The sequence below is a fragment of the Aotus nancymaae genome, unplaced genomic scaffold (genome assembly GCF_030222135.1).
Source record: "Aotus nancymaae isolate 86718 unplaced genomic scaffold, 86718_ANA_hifiasm-v0.15.2.pri h1tg000062l, whole genome shotgun sequence".
NCBI classification, from domain to species: Eukaryota; Metazoa; Chordata; class Mammalia; order Primates; family Aotidae; genus Aotus; species Aotus nancymaae.
The window spans coordinates 32,160,154-32,183,244 of record NW_026988476.1 but is presented as its reverse complement, the minus strand read 5'-3'; the positions used below and the strand labels follow the sequence as shown (position 1 = coordinate 32,183,244).

Genomic DNA, 23,091 nt, shown 5'->3' with positions numbered 1-23,091 from the left:
ATGTTGGCCAGCCTGATCTCGATCTCCTGGCCTCAGGTGATCTGCCCGCCTTGGCCTCCCATAGTGCTGGGATTACAGGCGTGAGCCACTGCACCCAGCCTACATATATTTTTTGAGACATGCTCTTGCTCTGTTGCCCAGGCTAAAGTGCAGTGGTGTGATCACAGCTCACTGAAGCCTTGAACTCCTGGGCTCAAGCTGTCTCCTCCCACCTCAGCCTCTTGACTAGCTGGGACTGCAGGTATGTGCCACCACACTCAGCTAATTTTTAATTTTTTTGAGAGATGCAGTCTTGTTCTGTTCCCCAGGCTGGCCTCATACTCTTGGGCTCAAGCAATCCTCCTGCCTCACCTTCCAAAGTGCTGGGATTACAGGTTTGAGCCATGACATCCAGCCCAAGTCACCTAAATTTTTTATAGCTTGGTTTGGAAGGCAGTGTCATATATTAAGGTCATGGGTCCTGGAGTCAGAAAGATCCAGGTTTGAATCCAGAGTCTGTCATTTATTAGTTTTATGAATTTGTGCAATTTCGTCTCACTTGTAAATACAGGAAATAGCTCCTACCTCTCAGGTACATTGCAAAAAACTATATAGAAGCACTTAGCATAGTGGCCATGACAGAGTAAGCACTCAGTAAATCGTGCCATTTATCTTATCTGTAAGGCATGAAGGTAGAATTTTACAAGTTCTACCGAAATAGAAGGCTTGGAGTGGACACTACATTAAAAGGATAAAAAATGGAGCCAGGCCGAGGCAGGTATCTATAGTCCCAGCTATTCAGGAGGCCTGAGGCTGGAGGATTCCTTGAACCTAGGAGTTTGAGGCCAGCCTGGGCAACATAGTGAGATTATGGCTCCAAAATAATAATAGTAATTATAGGCTGCTCTGCCTATGGAGTAGCCATTCTTTTATTCCTTTACTTTTTAAATAAACTTGCTTTTACTTCATGGAAAAAATAATGAATTTTAAATGACTAGGTGACAAACTTGAGTATCAATCTGAGAAAATCTGATTAGGAATGTAATTGGGATAACCTGGTAAGAGTGACCTAAAGAAAACAGCACTTACATAAGCCACTTATTTTTCCTTTTTCACTTTCCTATTTTTGTAATATATATTTATTTGTATTTATGGGGTACATGTGATATATTGAGACATGCATAGAATGTATAATCAAGTCAGAATATTTATGTTATTCATTATCTTGTTTATCATTTATTTGTGTTGGGAACATTTCAAATCTTCTAGCCATTTTGAAATTTACATTGTTGTTAAGTATAGTCACCCTACTGTGCTATCAAGCATTAAAACTTATTCCTTCTAACTGTATGTTTGTATCCACCCATTAAACTACCTTCCTTAATCCCCCTACCCTGTACACCCCCTTCCCAGCCTCTAGTAACTATCATTCTACTCTTTACCTCCATGAAATAAATTTTTTTAGCTCACACATAAGAACATGCAATATTTTTTTTCTGTGCCTGGATTATTTCACTTAACACAATGACCTCCAGTTCCATGGATACACCTCCAGTGTATCCATATCACTGCAAACAATAGGATTTCATGCTTTTTTGTGGCTGAATAGTATTCTAATGTGTATATATACATACCACATTTTCTTTATCCATTCATTTGTTGATGGACACTTAAGGTTGACTCCATTAGCTTTGCTGTCATGAGTAGTGCTGCAGTAACCATGGGAGTGCAGGTGTCCCTTTGATATATTGATTTCCTGTCAATTAATACCCAGGAGTGTGATTGCTGGATAGTATGGTAGTTCTATTTTTAGTTTTTTGAGCGGTGTCCATATTGTTTTCCACAGTGGCTGTGCTCATTCACATTTCCACCAAGTGGGAATGAGTTCCCTTTTCTCAGCATCCTTACCAGCATTTTTTTCCCTTTTAATAATAGTTATTATAACTGGGATGAGATAATCTCATTGTAGTTTTGATTTGCATTTCCATGATGATTAGTGATGTTGAGAATTTTTTCACATACCTCTTGGCCATTTGTGTGTGCATGTGTGTGTGTGTAATGGGATCTCACTATGTTGCCCAGGCTGGTCCTGAACACCTGAGCCCAAGTGATCTTCCTGCCTCAGCCTCCCAAGTAGCTGAGATTGCAGTGTATGTCTTTAAAAAGCTAATTCTAAGTGCAACTGAGTATAGGATGTCTGGACCATAGATGTTTAAGGACTCATAATCCACACATGAAATGGAAAGACTTAGAGCTGAAGTATAGAAACAAAAGATTAATTAAAACTGAAGGAAAAAAATAGGCACAGCTATAGGGGATACAAATCGTTATGGTTATAAGACTGGAAACTTGAAGAGAGAGCTTAGTGTTAAAAAACAAGCTCAGTGGGGGATACAATTTTTTACCTCCTTACTTATTGGTCAGTACTATGCTCAAGGCCCCACAACTAAATGAATGAACCAAAATTTGATCCTGAATGGTTAGACTCCAGAACTTGTGTTAACCATTTACTACCTTTCAAAAGTGAAACATTTCCAGATGTTATGGGAGAAAATCAGAAAGGGCTTTAATTGAACAGCTATTTCTAATGCATGATGAGGTCTAATTTCTATGACCTCACTTCTCTTCTTTCTCAGTAGCAGATGCTATGGGAAAGTTTTTAACCTGGGCTCCATGGGTGGGCTTCCAAGCCCATTTTCCATTTATGGTACTCATTTATGCAGGATTTGCATTTGTGTGCCTGTTTCTCCGGGGAGAGAGGCTATGTTGTCTTTCATCAAATTCACACAGAATTTGACCAGAAAGAGCTCCACTGTAGAGAGGATAGCAGCTATCACTTATTAAGCTCTTACATTTGTCAGAAACTGTTCTAAGTGCTTTACCTGTGTTACCACTCTATGCAATACAATGCTATGCAACAGGAATTACAGGCATACCTCATTTTACTGAGACTCATTAAGTTTTTTCACAAATAGTTTGTGGCAGCCCTACATCAGGTAAGTCTATCAGTGCCATCTTTCCAACATGTTCTCACTACATGTGTTAACTTTTGATAATTCTCACAATATTTCAAACTTTTTCATTATTATGACATCTGTTATGGTGATCTGTGATCATTGATGGTACTGTTTTAACTGTTTTGCCAATATAAGATGGCAAACTTTTTTGACAGGGTCTTGCTCTGTCACTCATGCTGTAGTGCAGTGGCGCAATAATGGCTCACCACAGCCTCAACCCCCTAGACTCATGGGATCATCACATCTCAGCCTCCTAAGTAGCTGGGACTACAGATATGCACCACCACACCTAGCTAACTTAAAATTTTTTTGTAGAAACAGTCTCATTTTCTTGCCCAAGCCATAGATGGCAAACTTAATTGATAAATGTGTTTTTTGACTGCTCCAACAACTAACCATTTCTTATCACTCTCCTCTCTTGGGCCTCCCTAATCTCTGAGACAGAATATTGAAATTAGGCCAATATATAACCCTGCAATGGCCACAAAGTTCAAGTGAAAACAAGAGTCACAGCTGGGCGCAGTGACCTGTAATCCCAGCATTTTCGGAGGCCAAGGCAGATGGCCCACCTGAGGTCAGGAGTTAAAGACCAGCCTGGCCAACATGGCGAAACCCCATCTCTACTAAAAATCCAAAAATTAGCCAGACATGGTGGTACACACCTGTAATCCCAGCTACTCAGGAGGCTGAGGCAGAAGAATCACTTGAACCCAGGAGGCAGGGGTTGCAGTGAGCTAAGATTGCACCACTGCACTCCAACCTGGGTGACAGAGCACTCCATCTCAAAGAAAAAAAAAAAACAAGACAGGCCAAAGCCTAGGCCTCTTGCACCAATTAACCAAGTGGTGAATGCAAAGGAAAAGTTCTTGAAGGAAGTTAAAAGTGTTACTCCAGTAAACACATTAACAATTAGAAAGAGAAACAACCTCCTGCTGATATGGATAAAGGCTTAGTGGTCTGGATAGAAGATCAAACCAGCCACAACATTCCTTGAAGCCAAAGCCTAATCCAGAAAAAGCCCCTAACTCCCTTCAATGCTATAAAGGCTGAGAAGTGAGGAAGCTGCAAAAGAAAAGTTGGAAGTTAGCAGAGGTTGGTTCGTGAGGTTTAAGGAAAGAAGCTGTATCTGTTAACATAAAAGTGGAAGGTGAAGCAGCAAGTGCTGATAGAAAAGCTGCAGGAAGTTATCAAGATAATTGATGAAGGTGGCTATAGTAAACAATAGTTGTTCAATGTAGATTAAATAGCCTTCTATTGGAAAATGACACCATTTAGAACCCCCATAGCTAGAGAAAAGTTAATGCCTAGCTTGTTTCAAAAGACAGGCTGACTCTCTTGTTAGAGGCTAATACAGCCTGGTGACTTCAAGCTGAAGCCATTGCTCATTTACCATTTTGAAAATATAGGGACCTTAAGAATCATGCTAAGTCTACTCTACCTGTGCTCTATAAATGAAACAATGAAACCTGGATAACACATCTGTTTACAGCAAGATTTGCTGAATATTTTAAACCTACTGATGAGAACTACTGCTCAGAAAAAAAAATTATTTTCTAAATGTTATTGCTCATTGATAATGAGCATCAGAGCATCTGGTCACCCACAAGCTCTGATGAAGAAGTACAAGATTAATGTGTTGTTTTCATTCTTGCTAACATATCCATACTACAGGCCCTTGAATCAAGGAGTCATTTCAACTTTCAAGTCCTATTGCTTAAGAAAGAAATTTCATAAAGGTATAGCTGCCATAGTTATTCCTCTGATGGATCTGGGCAAAGTAAACTGAAAACCTTCTGGAAAGGATGCCATTAAGGATATTCATGATTCATGAGAAGAGGTCAAAATATCAACATTAACAGGGGTTTGGAAGTTTATTCCAAACCTCATGGATGAATGAGCATTTCAAGACTTCAGTGGAGGAATTACAGTTGTGTGAGAACAGGCCCAGCTAATTTTTGTATTTTTAATAGAGTTAGGGTTTCACCATGTTGGCCAGGCTGGTCTTGAACTCCTGACCTCAAGTGATCCAACTGCCTCAGCCTCCCAAAGTGCTAAGATTACAGGCGAGTAATTTTAGTAGAGATAGGGTTTCACCATGTTGGTCAGGCCAGGCTGGTCTCGAATTCCTGACCTCGTGATCTGCCTGCCTCGGCCTCCCAAAGTGCTAAGATTATAGGCATGAGCCATCATGCCCGGCCACAATAAAGTATTTTAAATTAAAGTATATACATTGCTTTTTAAGTACATAATGCTATTTCACACTTAACAGACTACAGAATAGTGCAAACAGAACTTTTATATGCATTGGGAAACCAAAAAATTCATGTGGCTCACTTTATTGCAATACTAGCTTTTTATGGTGGTGGTCTAGAACTGAACCCACAGTATTTGAGGTATGCCTGTATTAATCTGCATTTACAGACAAATTAGGCACAGAAATGAACTTATTGTCACTTCGGCTAGAGTGAAAATTCAGATAATGCCTCAGCCCATGCTTCTAACCAATTATACTGTGAGTGTAGTATGCTGGTATTCTCAGAACTATTTCCTTTATCCAGAACAGTGTTAAGATTTTTTTTTGGTGATAGTTTTCAGAAAGGCATTTAGGCAAAGCACAATCCTCCCTGTTTTACACCTTCTTACTTTACACATTTACCATCACCTGCCAAACCGCTCATTTTGACATGAAGCATTTCTATTACAGAGGGTATAGTTGCATCTCACTTTATTTAAGTATTTTCCTCTTCAGGCTTTGAAAACTCCCACATTAACTGTTTCTTCTCCAGTGAGTGAGGTGTAGTTCTCACACAGAAACATTACCCTTCCAGTCACTAGTGTACTTAAGCTCAAGGGAGTAAGACTAGAAATGATTAAAATCAACCTCATGACCAGGCACAGTGGCTCATGCCTGTAATCTCAGCACTTTGGGAGGCCGAGGCAGGCGGATAATGAGGTCAGGAGTTTGAGACCAGCCTGGCCTGACCAACACGGTGAAACCGTCTCTACTAAAATACAAAAATTACCTGGGCATGGTGGTGTGTGTCTGTTTGTAATCCCAGCTACTTGGGAGGCTGAGGCAGGAGAATTGCTTGAACCAGGGAGTCAGAGGATGCAGTGAGCAAGATGCCACCATTGCACTCCGGCAGCCTGGCAACAGACCAAGACTCTGTCTCAAAAAAAAAATAAAGAACCTCACAACAAATTTTAGCAAGGTAAAGTTTAAGTCTTTTCAATAAATACCGGAAAGATGGTAAAAGCAGCTTCTGCTGGAATGCTTCCTGATTTATGGACCTTTATTTAATCTGTTAAAAGAGAGCTGATGAAAATATTGTCCCCAAAGTAACAGTCACAGAAACACGTTACCTATTTGAAAGAGCAATATCATTAGTTAGTTACAAAATTTAATTGTAAGGATTAAGCAGTGAATATTGGTCAAACCAATCCACACTGACAGCTTTGAAGTGTTCACATGCTGATTTTAAAATAAATGTGACAAATAGCAATCAGATTTTCATAACACTGTTCAGGATTCACATCAACTTGATTATGGACACAGTTCAATACACAAGGGTAAGAGAAAGACAGTGTGTAATCTGTAATTATTACACCAGAGGCATAATTTTTTCAAATCACTTTTAGTAACACAGAAAACATTCTAACTAAAAGCTACATAAAACTCAATGCAATCTATTTTTCTATCTGAGATCAAAATGAGTTTCCTTTTTCCTAACAAAATATAATTCTTACCATTCGGGTAAATCTGAATTCACGTGGTATACTTTGTCAAACTTTTCCAAAAAATTTTAAGCCCTGTTTTAGAGAGAAATTCTTATGTTACACATATATTTACATATTTTTTCTTCAAAGGCCAGTGACAATGTATCAAGTTAATAGGCCTATAATGGAACCATGCTACTACTAATAATGTGAAATAAAAAGCCACTAATTTATACAAAGTGTTCCTGAGTGGTGCAATAAGAAATGGGATCACAGATTTATGTACATATATGAATCACTAAGAGTTCTGAAATTAAGCTTACTTTAAGAAAACTCATTCTATTTTTCTCTTTGGAGTAGAGGTTGCAAAACTGTGACTCCTAACAAAAATATTGTATATAAGAGTTCCAAAACCAAGCATTAGCCTAAATTGGCAATAACTGCAACTTAAAAACTATATCCAACTAGATCTTCACTGTGGCTATGCAACTTTTTGCTTAGTGGCCTGAAGGTTTTTACTGAGGTGACAACCTCTTATCTCTTGCCCCTCCCTCTACCACAAAAGCAAAAAAAACGAACAACAAAAACAAACAAACAAAAAAAACACCTCTACAGCTTCCTTCTTCATGGCTGTCTTTGGCAATGCTTCCAAATCTTGAAAGCAAAAGAACCCGCTGAAGTACATGAGGAGGATGAAAACACTATACATGATGTATGAAAATCAACCTAAGAGTATGAACTAAGGAAGAAAATACTAGAAGGAAGGCCAAGCAGCAGTTGGCCCCCAACAGAAAACAAAAAAGCAGGAGGGCTGTTACTGCTCTGGCCCATTTATCTCCCAATTAGAAGTGTGGGGAACCAAAAATTTAAACTCTGAAAAGGTAACAACTTTTGAGGAGGAGCAGTGGAAGTGAATAAATGATAAAGAAGTACAGCAGTAGCTTTAGCTGTCAATGAGTTTCTTTGCTCTGGCATTGGCAATGTCAATACGATCTTTGTTGGTGTCAACCTGAAAAACAAGAAAGATACCAGCATTACTTCACAAGGTAAGTAACTCTAATAAAAATTAAACTTTTTACCCTTGGAGTAACTGACACACTGTGAAAATCCAAGAAACCACATGAAGTTACATTATAAAATTCATGTTGGGGGAGAAGTAATAGAATATGAAATTCATTTGGAAAAACCCTGGTATATAAACATGACAAAGGTATAACATATAAGACCTTGCCAATATTTCATCAATTCTGTAATATATTTTTTCACAGTGTAACACGCCTAAAACTAGGATGCATCCTGTAATCAATGGCATTTTTTTTGATACAATGAAATATTAAAGAGTGCTTTTCTCTGTTAGAGATCTGGACCTTGTGGGAGTTCTCTAAACTGAATCATAGAATCTCATCTGAAGCTGCCCCAAGTCTAACCTGGAGAGACTAAAATAACCGTTCCAAAGATCTTTAAAACAAATCTATTACCATCCACACCAACATCTGAATTAAAATGACAGGTGTAGCCTAAACCAAGATTGCAGCATTTAAAGGATTCTGTGAACCACTGTTTCTATGAAATCCATCATAAGTGATTTAACAGAGAGCCAAGCTTAAAAACTTACCCTAAACTTTAAAGTTCACTGAGATTTTAATGAGATATGACTTTTTTTTTTTGAGATAGGGTCTCACTCTGTTGCCCAGGCTGGAATGCAGTGGTGCAATCACAGCTCACTGCAGCCTTCAACTCCTATGTTCAAGCAATCCTTCCACCTCAGCCTTCTGAGTAACTAGAACAACAGGCACACATCACCACGCCTGGTCAATTTTTAAACTTTTTTAGTAGAGTCAAGGTCTTGGTCTGGTCTCAAACTCCTAAGCTCAAGCAATCCTCCTGCCTCAGCTTCTCAAAGTGTTGAGATTATAGGTATGAGCCACCACGGCTGGCCAAGGTATGACTTTTAGATGTGACACATCAAAACACTGTAAACAATTTCACTTTCAGTATCTTTATCAGGTAAAGTTAATACGAAAATAAAAGAATCACAACTTTCCTTCACTCAGATGAGTCTATTTTGTGTGTCCACTCCATAAGAACTATTCTGCAGAACTGATTTTCATCTATGGACTCTTTCATAAAATGAGGATTCAGGAATTTTATTTTTAGTTAAAATAGGCTGATGTGGGAGGATTGCTTTGGCCTGGGAGGTAGGCTGCAGTGAGCTGTGATTCTACCACTGCACTACAGCCTAGGCGACAGAGCAAGAACCCATTCTCAATTAAAAAATTAATTAAAAAATAAAACTTATTCATTTGGGAGAGAAAAAAGCACACTCAAAGGCTAAAGTAGATACTAAGCTTCATGTCTGAAGGTTTAAGAAAACTACTACAGTCCAAAACTGTAGTTTCAAAATGCACCAACTGCCATGAGAGGGAGGACTTGGTTCTTGTTTTATGCGTTAGAACCACCACCTCATCAGAACTAAGACCTGTGAGGATAGGAGCTTATCCTACTGTGTCCCCCACATTATCTAGCACAGATGTCTATTACTAAAACACTGAACTGGATGTCTCATTTTCTTGTAGCAATAAAAAGCTTTTTACCTTGTCTGTGATTCGTTTTATTCGTGGATTTTGAGCATCAATCTCATTGCCTATGTTCAGGGCCATGTCTTTTAGATTTCCCAGGATACTGCCCACTTGAGTCAGGTTCTCTTCCATTTCATCTTCTCTGGCATCATTAGTTATGCTATCACAAAAAGATAGTTAATTCCATAGATTTTGTTTAATTTAAATGGAGTAAGTCTGGATTTAATTTTCACAAAAATAAGTAACCAAAATGACTCTCAGCAAGTTTAAGATCCAAAGGAATATAGGTTACTATTCTTGGAAAACATTCTATAATAAAAACGGAAAGACTCATCAAGGAGAACACAGTGTCTTAAAGCCATGTAAGAAAAGATTAAGAAACAACTCTAAAATAGTGTTTCTCAAAGTGTAACTCCCAGCATCACCTGGGAAGCTGTTAGACATGGGAACATGCTAATTCTCATACTCTACTACAGACCTAATAAATCAGAAACTGTAAATGCATCCCAGAAACCTATGGTTTAATAAGACCCTCAAGGTGGTTCTAAAGAACCACTGCTCTAAAACAGAGGTTGGAAAACCGTGGCCCAAGGACAAAATATGGCCACCATCTGATTTTGTAAATAAAGTTTTATTCAAACACAGCTATGCTCATTTGTTTATATACCGTTTATGCCTGCTTTCGCCCTACAACAGAGTTGAGTAATTGCAAGAGACCGTATGGCCTGAAAAGTCTGAAATATTGATTCTCTGGCTCGTTACAGATATTCTTATAGGAATCTAGCTGACCCTTGCTCTAGATGACATATTTTAAAACATATTTTTTTCTATATACAGAAGTAAAATATGCCTACTTCAATAATTTGAAAAGTACTGAAAAGTATGTAGAAAAGTTAATCCTGCCACCCAAGGGCAACCACAACAGTTAATATTTTGTCTGGACGGGCGTGGTGGCTCATGCTCATCATTCCAGCACTTCGGGAGGCCGAGGTAGGCAGATCACCCTAGGTCAGGAGTCCAAGACCAGCAGGGTCAAATGGTGAAACCCCATCTTTACTAAAAATACAAAAATTAGCTTGGTGTGGTGGCGCCCACCTGTAGTCCCAGCTACTAGTGAGGCTGAGGCAGGAGAATCGCTTGAACCTGGGAGGTGAAGGTTGCAGTGAGCTGAGATTGCGCCACTGCACTCCACCCTGAGCAACACAGCAAGACTCTGTCTCAAAACAAAACAACAAACAAAAAGCAAAACACAAAAAAACACATTTCGTCAGTAGGCAGATTTTTTATTATTTTTATTTTTTTTTTATAGAGACGGGGTTTCACCATGTTGGCCAGAATGGTCTTGAAGTCCTGACCTCAGCTGATCCACCCACCTCAGCCTCCCAAAGGGCTGGGATTACAGGTGTGAGCCACCACGCCCTGCTAAAGTAGGCAGATTTTTAAGTGCATTTTATAAAAATGGAATAAATACAATTTCTATTTCTTATTAGTTAGGGGTCATGTACTGGTAAACTCATCTCCTAAGTGAACCATTCATTAAGAAAGGTACAGGAATATTGGGAGGAGTTGGCATACCGTTTAATGTATCCACCACTGGCTGCTCCTGTTGTTGGTTGCTGAGGTTGACCATTTGTCACCCGGCTTGGCTGTTTAGATATTACATTGCTAGGTGAGTTTTCTCCGCAATCTCCCCATGTTGTCTTATAAGCCTTGCCAGACTCAAAGTTCTTTGTTCTATATAAGAGTCAAGAGTATAGAGAGATACCAAAAAACCAAAGAGGGAGAGTTCTAATTATTAGTGTCTGTTACCTTGAGGATGACACTAGTAACTTTAATGGAAAAGCTGCATACAGCTGAATCTAGATGATCTATATACTATGTTCCATAGCAATATGGGATAGGAAATAGATGAATTATGTAAACCCATTGACACTAAAACATTTTACAAAGGTCTAAATACTACTTCTACCAAATCTTCACTAGGCTGTTAGCAAGTAGGAAAAGGTAACTATTTGATTTTTCGGTTCCCTTAGTCTCTGGCACTATCTTTATGCTTTTCTCTTTCTAGTGTATGAAGCACTATCTATCTAGAAAAGAGGTTAAAACACACTACTTTTAAAAAGGTCCCATAGAAAAGGTATTCTGGGATATCTTAAGAGGTTCCTTGAAGGCATCTCAAAGGTTGACAAGGGACAACAGAATAAGAAGGCACCCGGCACGGTGGCTCACACCTGTAATCCCAGCACTTTAGGAGGCTGAGGTGGGTCAGCCTGACCAACATGGTGAAACCCTGTCTCTACTAAAAATACAAAAATTAGCCAGACATAGTGGTGCACACCTGTAAAAAATTAGTCAGGTATGGCAGTGTGCACCTGTAGTCCCAGCTGCTTGGGAGGCCGAGGCAGGAGAATTGCTTGAACCCGGGAGGTGGAGGTTGCAGTGAGTTCAGATCGTGCCACTGCACTCTATCTAGACTGGGTGACAAGGCAGGACTCCATCTCAAAAAAAAAAAAAAAAAAAAAAAAAAATCGTTAAGTCTAGGCCTCTTAAAAATAAAAGCATATGCTTTAGGTATAGCTGACATAGCCAAAACTCAGTCAGAGCCAGAACTTTACCATGGAATTTACTACTCAAACAGATTCAAATGGCAAGAAAAAAAAGCCTGGGAAAGTAGCTTTTAAATGGCTATTACAGGCTGGGTGCAGTGGCTCATGCCTGTAACCCTAGCACTTTGGGAAGCCCATGTAGGCAGATCACTTGAGGCTGGAAGTTCGAGACCAGCCTAGCCAAAATGGCAAAACCCGTCTCTACTAAACAGAAAAATTAGCTGGGTGTGGTGGCATGTGCCTGTAATCACAGCTACTCGGGAGGCTGAGGTAGGAAAATCACTTGAACCTGGGAGGCGGAGGTTGTAGTAAGCCACGATTGCGCCACTGCACTCCAGCCTTGGCAAGAGAGCAAGACTTCATCTCAACAAAAAGAAAACGAAAAAGTGGCTATTATAGCAAAAAAAAAAAAAAGCCATTATAGAAAAGTGACACAAAACTTTTCTTGATTATTTGGCTAAAGTCAGTCTTTCACTCAATTTTAGTTTTCACTTTTCTAGAAACAAAAACAAAATAGTACATTGCTTAAATACTGGTCTCTGATTTATTCTATATTTTACATTAATGAGAAAGTTTTAAAATTGCAAAAATTAAAAAGGTAGGGAAGAAATTTTATGAAAAAAGTGACTTCTTCCTTAACAGGCATGTGAGGATTCATTTCTGGCAAACCTAGAATTGAATCTTAGACCTTAACCATAATATTACAGAAAGGATACTACTTTTTTTTGTGAGATGCACTGCAAAGGTAAATTTATGAACACTGAAGAGCTAGTTCTCAAAGTGTGTTTCATGGTACCACTTAAGTTCTCATAATTATATTTCTATTTATCCTATTTTATTAATTAACCCATTTATTTATTAAGAAGCCATGTTAAATTTTTCCTGGAACAAGGTAGGATATATATTTTAAAAATAAATATTCATGTGTATTCTTTATTTATAATAAGAAAGGTCCCAAGCAAAATCATAGAGCAGAGTAAGAGCTAGTAAATAAAACAAAAGCAATGTATTAGTTTACAAGAAAGTTAATAACCACAAATATTAACAGAAGTAATAGAAGTGAGGCTTTTATTAGAATTTCGGATTGTGGAACAGGTGGAAGAGAGAGGGTTAAAATTACAAAGTAACTAATGAGATATTATGTTTCTGACAGTACGAAAAGAGGAGTAGACTGGGATATGGCCTGTGAGTTGTGGTCTATTAAGGGATATATATATGTTCCAACCACCTTTCCAACATTAAGAGGCAATATTTGAAATTCTTTAAACTTATGAGAATTCTTCTTTCCACAATTAAATATAAGAGTATAAGATGCAAATCAACTGTTTTAAAATGATCATGTGAATGATTTTTAATAGAAGCATAATCTATAAATGAATCAGATTCGTTATCAAACTCTGCTATCTTTAAAATGACTATATCTTTGAAGATGTTCTTTCAGTATCAAGGGGAAAAGACAAAAAAAGCTGACTTTGAATTTTTTTATAGGTTTGCATTGTGTCGGCTTGTTTACCTTCAAATGAGATGGGAAAAAACTACTTTTTTCTTGCAGTTACGGTATGTTCTGCTTGTTTATGAAGAGGTGGTGTGTTAGTTCAGTGTGTCTCATTCAGCATATCTACTCTAGGTAATGCCTTTTTGTTGCTCAAGACCCTGTCACTTGCCATCACCCTGGAGTTTCCTCCACGAAGTTGGAACTTGTTTTTAAGGCATTGTCATGTAGCTGCCTACCTAAGTTTATAAAGTAAAAAGTGTTCACAAATATTGTAATGTTTTTAAATGAATCTACTTTTCTTCCAAAGGGTCTTAGATGCTTTAAAGGTAATACCTTCCAAACTTGACTGAGTATCAGAGTGACCTCAGTGGTTCCCAATCTTTTCGGCACTGGGGACCAGTTTCATGGAAGACTGTTTTTCCACGAACGGGGATGGGGGGAATGCTTTTTGGATGAAACTGATCTACCTCAGATCATCAGGCATTAGTTGGATTATCATAAGGAGCACACAACTACATCACTCACGTGTACAGCTGACAGTAGGGTTCTTGCTCCTGTGAAAATGTAATGCCACTGCTGATCTGAGAGGACGAGGAGCTCAGGCAGTAAAGCTCCCCTCCTGCTGTGAGGACCGGTTCCTGTTAACAGGCCCTGGACCATTAGTGGTCTGTGGCCAGGGGATTGAGGGCCCCTGCTGTAGAACACATAGATACATAGGTTACACTCTGAAGATTCTACTCCAATACATATTGGGTAGAACCTGGGAATTATTTGTTGTTGTTGTATATAAGGTCAGTGGGACAGTCAGCAATCCAGGAGGAATACTTTAGATTACTCTCATAGTCTATCTAGAGACTCTAGTAGTCTGTATATTGGAACACTAAAGAATTAATCTGGAGGAAACAAAGGGACATGTCAGGATTAAAAAAAAAAGGAACAGAGTAAAATAACTTAAATCCCAATCCTAGACCTGTCGTTCAGAAGCTACAGAATCTTAAGCAAACTTCAATTCTGAGTAACACTTTCCTTCTACGTAAAACTTGGATAATAGCAATACTTAATATTTAGCAGGGCTGTGAAAATGTTCTACTGATAACAGACATAAAACTGCTTTGTAAATCACTGGATAAATATTTTTATTCATTTGCTTCAACCTCAGCCTGACCCTTAGTCAACAGTTCATGCCTGTAAGTGCATGGATTACCAACTGTCATGTTTACTTTTTGGTCCATTGCCATTTTTTAGCTTTGAGATCTACAGGCAGTTGAATGTAGTTGGAATATGGTGACATAAAAGATCACTAGGACCAGGTTGTTTTAGTCTACAGTAAGAAAGTTCTAATCTGTGACAGGACTCTTGAAAATCAAATGTACAGACAGCCCCTCTGGGAAGAAATTAGTCTTCATGATAAAATGCCTAAGCAAATTTGTGATAAATTTTAATGAGGTTGAGGACTCCATCTAGAAAGATTTACAACTCACTGTTAGTTTTGAGTAGTCTAATAGTCTTTAACTGGAACCTTGCCGGGCGCGGTGGCTCACGCCTGTAATCCCAGCACTTTGGGAGGCCGAGGCGGGTGGATTACAAGGTCAAGAGATCGAGACCATCCTGGTCAACATGGTGAAACCCCGTCTCTACTAAAAATACAAAAATTAGCTGGGCATGGTGGCGCAGCCTGTAGTCCCAGCTACTCGGGAAGCCGAGGTAGAAGAATTGCTTGAACCCAGGAGGCGGAGATTGCGGTGAGCTGAGATCGCGCCATTGCACTCCAGCCTGGGTAACAAGAGCGAAACTCCGTCTCAAAAAAAAAAAAAAAAAAAAAATCTGGAGTCTTTTTTTTCCACTTAAATGTTTCATTCAAAAATGGCAAGTTTTCAGGTGTGGTGACTTACACTTGCCTGTAATCCCAGCATTTTGGGAGGCTGAGGTGGGTGAATTACTTGACGTCAGGAGTTGAAGACCAGCCTGGCCAACATTGATGAAATACCTTCTGTACTAAAAATACAAAAAAATTAGCCGGGTATGGTGGCACATGCTTGTAATCCCAGCTACTGGGGAGGCTGAGGCAGGAGAATCACTTGAACCTGGGAGGCGGAGGTTGCAGTGAGCTGAGACTGAGCCACTGCACTCCAGCCTGGGGGACAAAGCAAGACTCTGTCTCAAAAAAGAAAAAAGGAAAAAAAAAAAGGAAGTTTTAAGTAATAATGTGAAATATCTCTTAGTCAATTCAAGAAGCTGCTATTAAGCATAAAACTGTAAATATCAAGATATGAGCACAAAAACAGTAATTTTTTTAGTTTTGCTTGTCATCAATATTAGTTTTAACTGAATAAAAATAGCAAAAATAAAATGAAATATTAGCTGTGACTATTTCACATCAAGGGGAAAAGGGACCAAGTAAATATCAACTATAATAAAGAGTGAATATGAGTGTGTATGTGCTTTGGATGGTCAAACTAAGGAAAGAAGAAAAAAGGAGGGCAGGAAACAGGGTAGAAATCAAATACTTAATTTTTTAACATTTAATCATGGTCTTCATAATTCTCATAAAGATCTAAAATGAAGAAAGAGTCAGACACAATAATAAACAGTAAGCTGATAAAACTTATCTCCCATGAAAAATTTAAATTAGTTAGCTCTGTATTATTTCAACATGAAACCACAGCAAGTTAATATATGATGTAACAGGAATTATGGAATAGTTTATTACATACATAGAGGGGAAACCCTTATTTAAGGAAAGAAGATACCAGATATGGTAGCATTTAAAACTTTACATTCCACCTTGTTCCAAATAGGATTTGAGATGACTAGACTGGCAACTGATTCCTTGAATGGTAGTGGCCTAAATCATGGGTAATCCAAATCATTAGAAGCAACACTTTAATAGAGGAAATCTTAACTCAAGAACCAGAATGAAGTAGGGAAACTTAATGGAAGACAGGATGCTAAAATCAAAGTCCTATGAAGACAGAGATGCATTTAGCATGACTTTCCTTATCTTTTATCAGAACTAGACTGCAGCAGCTGTCTCAAAGATCAACCTATTTTAAATTTCTTAAGAAACTCCAGGAGTATTGTTATTTTGGTAATCTTAAATGTTATTTAGCAAAAACTTAGTTACTAGAGCCATTTGTCAAAGGACAGTATTATAAATTAAGATCCTTTTGTCAAATCCATCTTTTGTCAGACAGCACCCATCAAAAACAAATTCACTTTACACTACACACCACCACACAGGTTTTGAGACAGTTTCCACCATTCACAAAATCCATGCACATGCACAGAAAAGCCATTGAAGCATCACCTTTAGATAGCAGGTTAGCAGCCCAAACTGCGCCACAAGACTGCATCTTAAAGTTCCCTTTGATCAGTTACTGAGCCCGGCTTCTGATGTTAAATCTTCATTTTTAGTAAGCAGATTAGAAAGGAAGAGATTAGGTGAGAGAATGAAACGCAGAAAATAGTAAATGCCAGTCAAACAGAACAGAAGCAAGTTTAAAGTTTTAAAAACATAATGCATTCAACTTCCTGCCTGGTTTCATAGAAACAACCAACATCTGAGTAACTAGATAAAAAGAAAAATAAGAAAACTATTTAAACAAGAGCACATTTCATTTTTCCTCAGAATTTTGGATGATGACATTCTTTTCTAAAATTATGAAAATATGAGAGAAGGCAAAAACCAACAGAACTGCTATGAAATGCCTTCCTCTTATAAGATTTCTCTTTTTTTGAGATGGGAGTCTCACTCTGTCACTAAGCTGGAGGGCAGTGGCACAATATTGACTCACTGCAACCTCCGCCTCCTGGGTTCAAGCAATTCTCCTGCCTCAGCCTCCTGAGTAGCTGGGACTATAGGTGCCTGCTACCACGCCCAGCTAATTTTTTGTATTTTAGTACAGACGGGATTTCATCATGTTGGCCAGGATGGTCTCAATCTCCTGACCCCATGATCCACCTGCCTCAGCCTCCCAAAGTGCTGGGATTACAAGCGTGAGCCACCGCTCCCAGCCAAGATTTCTCTTTAATTGCTTCTAGTATGTATTTTATTTTCACTGTAAGTTCAAAAAATCTTTTTACACATCAAACTCTCCCATCAGCCAACAAGTTTCTCAAGGACACTCAAATCAACAAGTATTTATTAAGTAACTACTGTGTATCCAATACCATGTGAGGTATAAAAAATACAGTCATGATAAATAAAACAGGCAGGGCCAGAGGTATGCCTTACTCATATTTGTATCTCCAGTGACCAGGATGGAGGAAGCACTAAACTATTGAATAAAACGTAATTCAGTATTTAATTATTCGGAGCTGAATTTTTACACCTCAATATGACTTAAGATCGGAACAGCAGAAAGCCTGTAGTGACAATTTGGAATTTCTCTAGTTAGTGGTCCAGAAATGCCAATTTGTCTTCAAACTATGTGCTATTGTTAGACTTTATAAAACAAGAAAGTTAAGACAGAAGAATACCTTAGCTAAGAATGTTTAAACAGGGACATCAAGCAGTTTACTATTCTGAGACTTCCTATTTAAAATTTGTCTCTTTCTAAATTCTTGTTAATTAGAATAACAATTTATCAACTACTGTCCAAGATATGTGATTTTAAAAAAGGATTTGTGTTATTATGCTTTTAGAATTGAAATTGTGCAAACCAATAGAATGGCATTTATTCACAATCTTAAAGTTTAATCCTGGTACTCTGTTATTAAATTCTACTAGTCCTTTAGAAAGAATTAGCTACAGTTAAAATACCCTTCTAATATAGAAGGGTATTTTTGTTTTTTTTTTAAGTAAAGCTATTTCAATGTCTTATTAAAAAAAAGATGTGCCAGTCTGGACAACAAGGCAAAACTCTGTCTATACAAAAAATACAAAAATTAGCTGGGCATGGTGATGCATGCCTGTAGTCCCAGCTACTCAGGAGATTGAGGTGGGAGGATGGCTTGGGCCTGGAAGGTTGAGGCTGCAGTGATCCAGGTTTGTGTCACTGCATTCCAGCCTGGGTGAAGCGAGATCCTGTCTCAAAAAAGTAAAAAAGGATTTGCTGGCCAGGCATGCTAGCTCACACCTCTAATCCCAGCACTCTGGAAGGCTGAGTGGGGAGGAATGCTTAACCCAGGAGTTAGAGACCAGCGTAGGCAATATTAGCCAGGTGTGGTGGTGGTACATGCCTGTAGTCTCTACTACTCAGAGGCTGGGAACTGAGGTAAGAGGAGTGCTTGAGCCCATGAGATTGAGGCTGCCGTGAGCTGTGTTCATGCCACTGCACTCCAGTCTGGGCAACAGAGCAAAATCCTGTCTCAAAAAAAAAAGGAAGAAAGAAAAAATAAAAAACAAACCTTAAAAAACAAATCTACTCAAGACATTTTCTATCTAGCATTATATCTAAAAAGAGCAACAACATAAAGGTCCAACCTTTTCCTAGAGTCAAATGAAGTAGCATATAGTTAAAAGCAAGGGTTCTGCCTGGTTTTGAATCCCAGCTCTTCTACTTGATAGTGTAGCCTCTTTGTGCCTCTGTTTCCCTGGATGTAAAATGATAATAAAGAGCATCTATCTTATATTAAGGCTACTGTTTAAGGATTAAATTAACATGCTCAGAATAGTAGCTTAAATTAACACACAGGCCCACAACTGTTATCCCAATTCCTTGGGTGCAAGATGTTTTGGGCAGTACCACATAATTAAACACATTAATATCTCTGTAGTGATGCTGGGCATGGTGGCTCACGTCTGTAATACCAGCACTTTGGGAGGCCAATGTGGAAGGATTGCCTCCCATTTGACTCTAAGAAAAGAATGGAACTTTATGTTGTTGCTCTTGTTAGATGTAAAAAAAAGGTTTTGTTTTTTATTTTTTTGAGACGGAGTCTCACTTTGTTGCCCAGGCTGGAGTGCAGTGGTGCAATCTCGGCTCATTGCAACCTCCACCTCTCAGGTTCAAGCAATTCTCCAGCCTCAGCCTCCCACAGGTAGCTGGGATTATAGGTGGTTGCCACCATGCCCAGCTAATTTTTGTATTTTTAGTAGAGACGGTGTTTCACCATGTTGGTCAGGCTGGTCTCAAGCTCCTGACCTCGTGATCCACCTGCCTTGGCCTCCCAAAGTGTCAGGATTATAGGTGTGAGCCACCACGCCTGGCGGAAACAAAAGTTTTTAAAAATAAGCCAGGCATGGTGACACACACTTGTAGTCCCAGCTACTCACAGGGTGAGGTGGGGGGATCACTTGAACCTGGGAGGTCGAGGCTGCAGTGAGCCACGATTATACCACTGTACTCCAACCTGGGTGACAGATTGAGACCCTGAATCAAAAAGAATATTTCTGCTGTGAAATCAATTAATATTTACAGCAAGTAATAAAGACTAAACATAGCTTCAGTTCAGTTACATTTTATACCCTAATGAGTTGTGGCACCATTACTGCAAAAGAAAACAAAACTTCAGCTATCAGAGTTTTTTAGATTTCTGAATGGCATGCAGGCCTTAATGGCTCATGCCTGTAATCCTGGCACTTGTGGAGGCCAAGGCAGTGGACTGCCTGAGCCCAGGGGTTCAAGACCATCCTGGCCAACATGGGGAAACGCTGTCTATACAAAAAGTACAAAAATTAGCTGGGCATGGTGGCATGTGCCCATAATAATCCCAGCTACTTGGGAGACTAACACTGGAGGCTCAGTTGAGGCTGCAGTGAGCCATGACTGTGCCACTGCACTCCAGCCTAAGTAACAGAGCAAGAACTTGTCTCAAAAAAAAAAAGAAAAGAAAAAGGATTTCTTTTTTTTTTTTTTTTTTTTTTTGAAACGGAGTTTCGCTCTTGTTACCCAGGCTGGAGTGCAATGGCGCGATCTCGGCTCACCGCAACCTCCGCCTCCTGGGTTCAGGCAATTCTCCTGCCTCAGCCTCCTGAGTAGCTGGGATTACAGGCACGCGCCACCATGCCCAGCTAATTTTTTGTATTAGTAGTAGAGACGGGGTTTCACCATGTTGACCAGGATGGTCTCGATCTCTTGACCTCGTGATCCACCCGCCTCGGCCTCCCAAAGTGCTGGGATTACAGGCGTGAGCCACCGCGCCCGGCCAGAAAAAGGATTTCTAAATGGCAAATAAAGAACTGTGGACCTGACCTGGGTTGTTACTATTACTGCCAGTATTAATACTAGGCCTCATACAAAGGACTAAGATTCCGTGTCTATCTTTAAGAATGGTTATTCATATGATAAGCCTAACTGAAACACAAATTAGTAGATTAGGAATATTAAGACACTGGCAAGAATGATAGGAGACAGAGCTAAGGATAAGAGGTATTATACTGGCCAAGGTCTCAATGGTATAAGAAAGAAATAGGTGGGGAAAAAAAAAGGAAGAAATAGGTGGAAGAAAAGCAATTACAATCAGCCATCTTCAACTGAGATAGTACTTTCTTCTCTTCAGGGAACTGTTTTGTTACAGCAGCCCCTTGATCTCATCTCTCAAGAAGTTCTAGAAAAAAAAAAAAAGAAGTGCCGGCTGGGCGCAGTGGCTCAAGTCTGTAATCCCAGTGCCTTGGGAGACTGATGTGGGAGAATTCCTTGAGGCCAGGTATTTGATACAAGCCTGGGCAACAAAGCAAGAACCCATCTCTACAAAAAATTTTAAAAATTAGCTGGGCATGGTGGCACACACCTGCAATCCTAGCAACTTGGGAGGCTAAAGTGGGTGGACCACTTGAACCTGGACGTTTGAGGCTACAGTGAGCTATGATGGCACCATTGCACTCCAGCCCAGGAGACAGAGGGAGACCCCATCTATAAAAAAGTAGTGCCTTCTCTTTACCTACTGAGAATGGGTTCTGCTGAGGTGAGAGGCTGAAGAATGCTGATTCAGGACCATACTCTACCTTCTTTCCCACCAGTCTTCAAGAAAGGCTTGCCTATGCTTGGCTGGGATACACAAAGAGACATAAAATTAATACTTCGATCTTGCTCTAAGATTTTAGGAAGGACTTCTTTCTCCTTGTTCTCCTAACATCTGCTCTAAAGAAAATTCATCTACTTCCTCTCTTCTGTACTCTTCCAGGAAGTTAAGTGGAACACAAGAGAAAGGTACAATTATTTTTGTAAAACATAGCTAAGAGTTTGTATCAAATAATCTGTATATTTTAACTTGTTTGCTTAAAGTAATCTGCTAAACTCTGATTGACAAGTCATAATTATTAAAATATGAACTTTTGGCTGGGCACAGTGGCTCACACCTGTAATCTCAACACTTTGGGAGGCAGAAGGGGGTGGATCACTTTTGAGTTCAAGAGTTTGAGACCAGCCTGGCCAACATGGTGAAACCCTGTCTCTACTAAAAATATAAAAATTAGCAGGGTATGGTGGCACACACTTGTAATCCCAGCTACTTGGGAGGGTGAGGCAGGAGAATTGCTTGAACCGGGGAGGTGGCAGTTGCAGTGAGCCAAGATCACACCACTGCACTCCAGCCTGGGTGACAGAATAAGATTCTATCTCAAAACAAACAAAAATAAAAACTTTCAGTTAGTCAACTATGGTGTAAACAGGTCAACCTGTGTTAGAATAGGAAGCCAATGGATAAGACTAGGAAGTACAGTGTCAAATCTTAACTCCTTATAGCCAAAACAAACACTGAAGCTGACCGACAAGCAATTAATCTCTACTTTCTCTAGTAGAAATGGCACAGAAAAATGCTGTTACATAAAAACACGTATCTGAAAATATCAAAATATAACCACTCTTGGTTTACTAGAACAGCTGAGAACCGGATGAAATACTAATGTCTAAGAAGCTCTTTAAAAATGAAAATGAATACTTTGGCTGGGTGCAGTGGCTCATGCTTGTAATCCCAGCACTTGGGGAGGCCAAGGCAGGAGGAGCTCTTGTGCCCAGGAAAAAGGCACTGCAGTGAGCCATGATCATGCCACTTCATTCCAGCCTGACTAACAGAGACCCTGGCTCGGAAAAAGACAAAACAAAACTTTCAGCAGTGAGTATAATTATTCAATCTTCAGACACTGTCATTCTTTTTTTTTTTTTTTTTTGAGATGGAGTCTCACTGTGTCACCCAGGCCAGAGTGCAGGAGCGCAATCTCCGCTCACTGCAATCTCTGCATCCTGGGTTCAAGTGATTCTTCTGCCTTAACCTCCCAAATAGCTGGGACTACAGGTGTATGCCACCACATCAGGCTATTTTTTTTTTTTTTGGCATTTTTAGTAGAGATGGGGTTTCACCATATTGGCCAGGCTGGTCTTGAACTTCTGACCTCATGATCCACCTGCCTCGGCCTCCCAAAGTGCTAGGATTACAGGTGTGAGCCACCGTGCCCGGCCCAGTTACTTACTTTTTAAAAACAAAGATGAGTTTCTTATAACAGAAGGAAAGATAATGGTTAACTACCTTAGTCCAAATCTCATCTTGGTCTGAATACATATAGTATTCGTTAACACCATGGAGTTTGGTTGATCCAAGGATAAGTAGAGAATTTAACTATTCACAGTGGAGTCACCAAAAAGAGTGAATTTGTATCAAGCATAATTTCATACACTATAGACAAATGGTTTGAAGACCCCCTCATATCCTAGTCTACTACAGACTCCAAATGTTCAGTCTTCTTTGATTCTTCCTTCTTCGTGTTTCATGTCCTATATCAGTTGATTTAAAATAAATTCTTTGGCCGGGCACGGTGG

General features: G+C 39.3%; 1 protein-coding gene and 1 long non-coding RNA gene across 6 annotated transcripts in view; both read right to left on the bottom strand.

The window, feature by feature from the left end:
* Nucleotides 1–6,267: 6,267 nt before the first annotated feature.
* SNAP23 (synaptosome associated protein 23) overlaps nucleotides 6,268–23,091 on the bottom strand; it is a 40,559-nt gene continuing 23,735 nt past the window's right edge. For all 5 annotated transcript variants that reach the window (XM_012442255.2, XM_012442259.3, XM_012442256.3 and 2 more), the window contains 3 exons: nucleotides 10,868–11,026; nucleotides 9,308–9,452; nucleotides 6,268–7,722 (listed from right to left, as the gene is read on the bottom strand). In XM_012442255.2, the coding sequence (XP_012297678.1) occupies nucleotides 7,657–7,722; nucleotides 9,308–9,452; nucleotides 10,868–11,026 (370 nt within the window). In that variant the 3' untranslated portion in view covers nucleotides 6,268–7,656. The remainder of the gene's footprint in view (nucleotides 7,723–9,307; nucleotides 9,453–10,867; nucleotides 11,027–23,091) is intronic.
* Nucleotides 16,701–20,166, bottom strand: LOC135270434 (uncharacterized). The gene is made up of 2 exons (XR_010338610.1): nucleotides 18,819–20,166; nucleotides 16,701–16,795 (listed from the first exon to the last, which is right to left on the bottom strand). It is a non-coding gene; the product is annotated as an uncharacterized LOC135270434 (long non-coding RNA).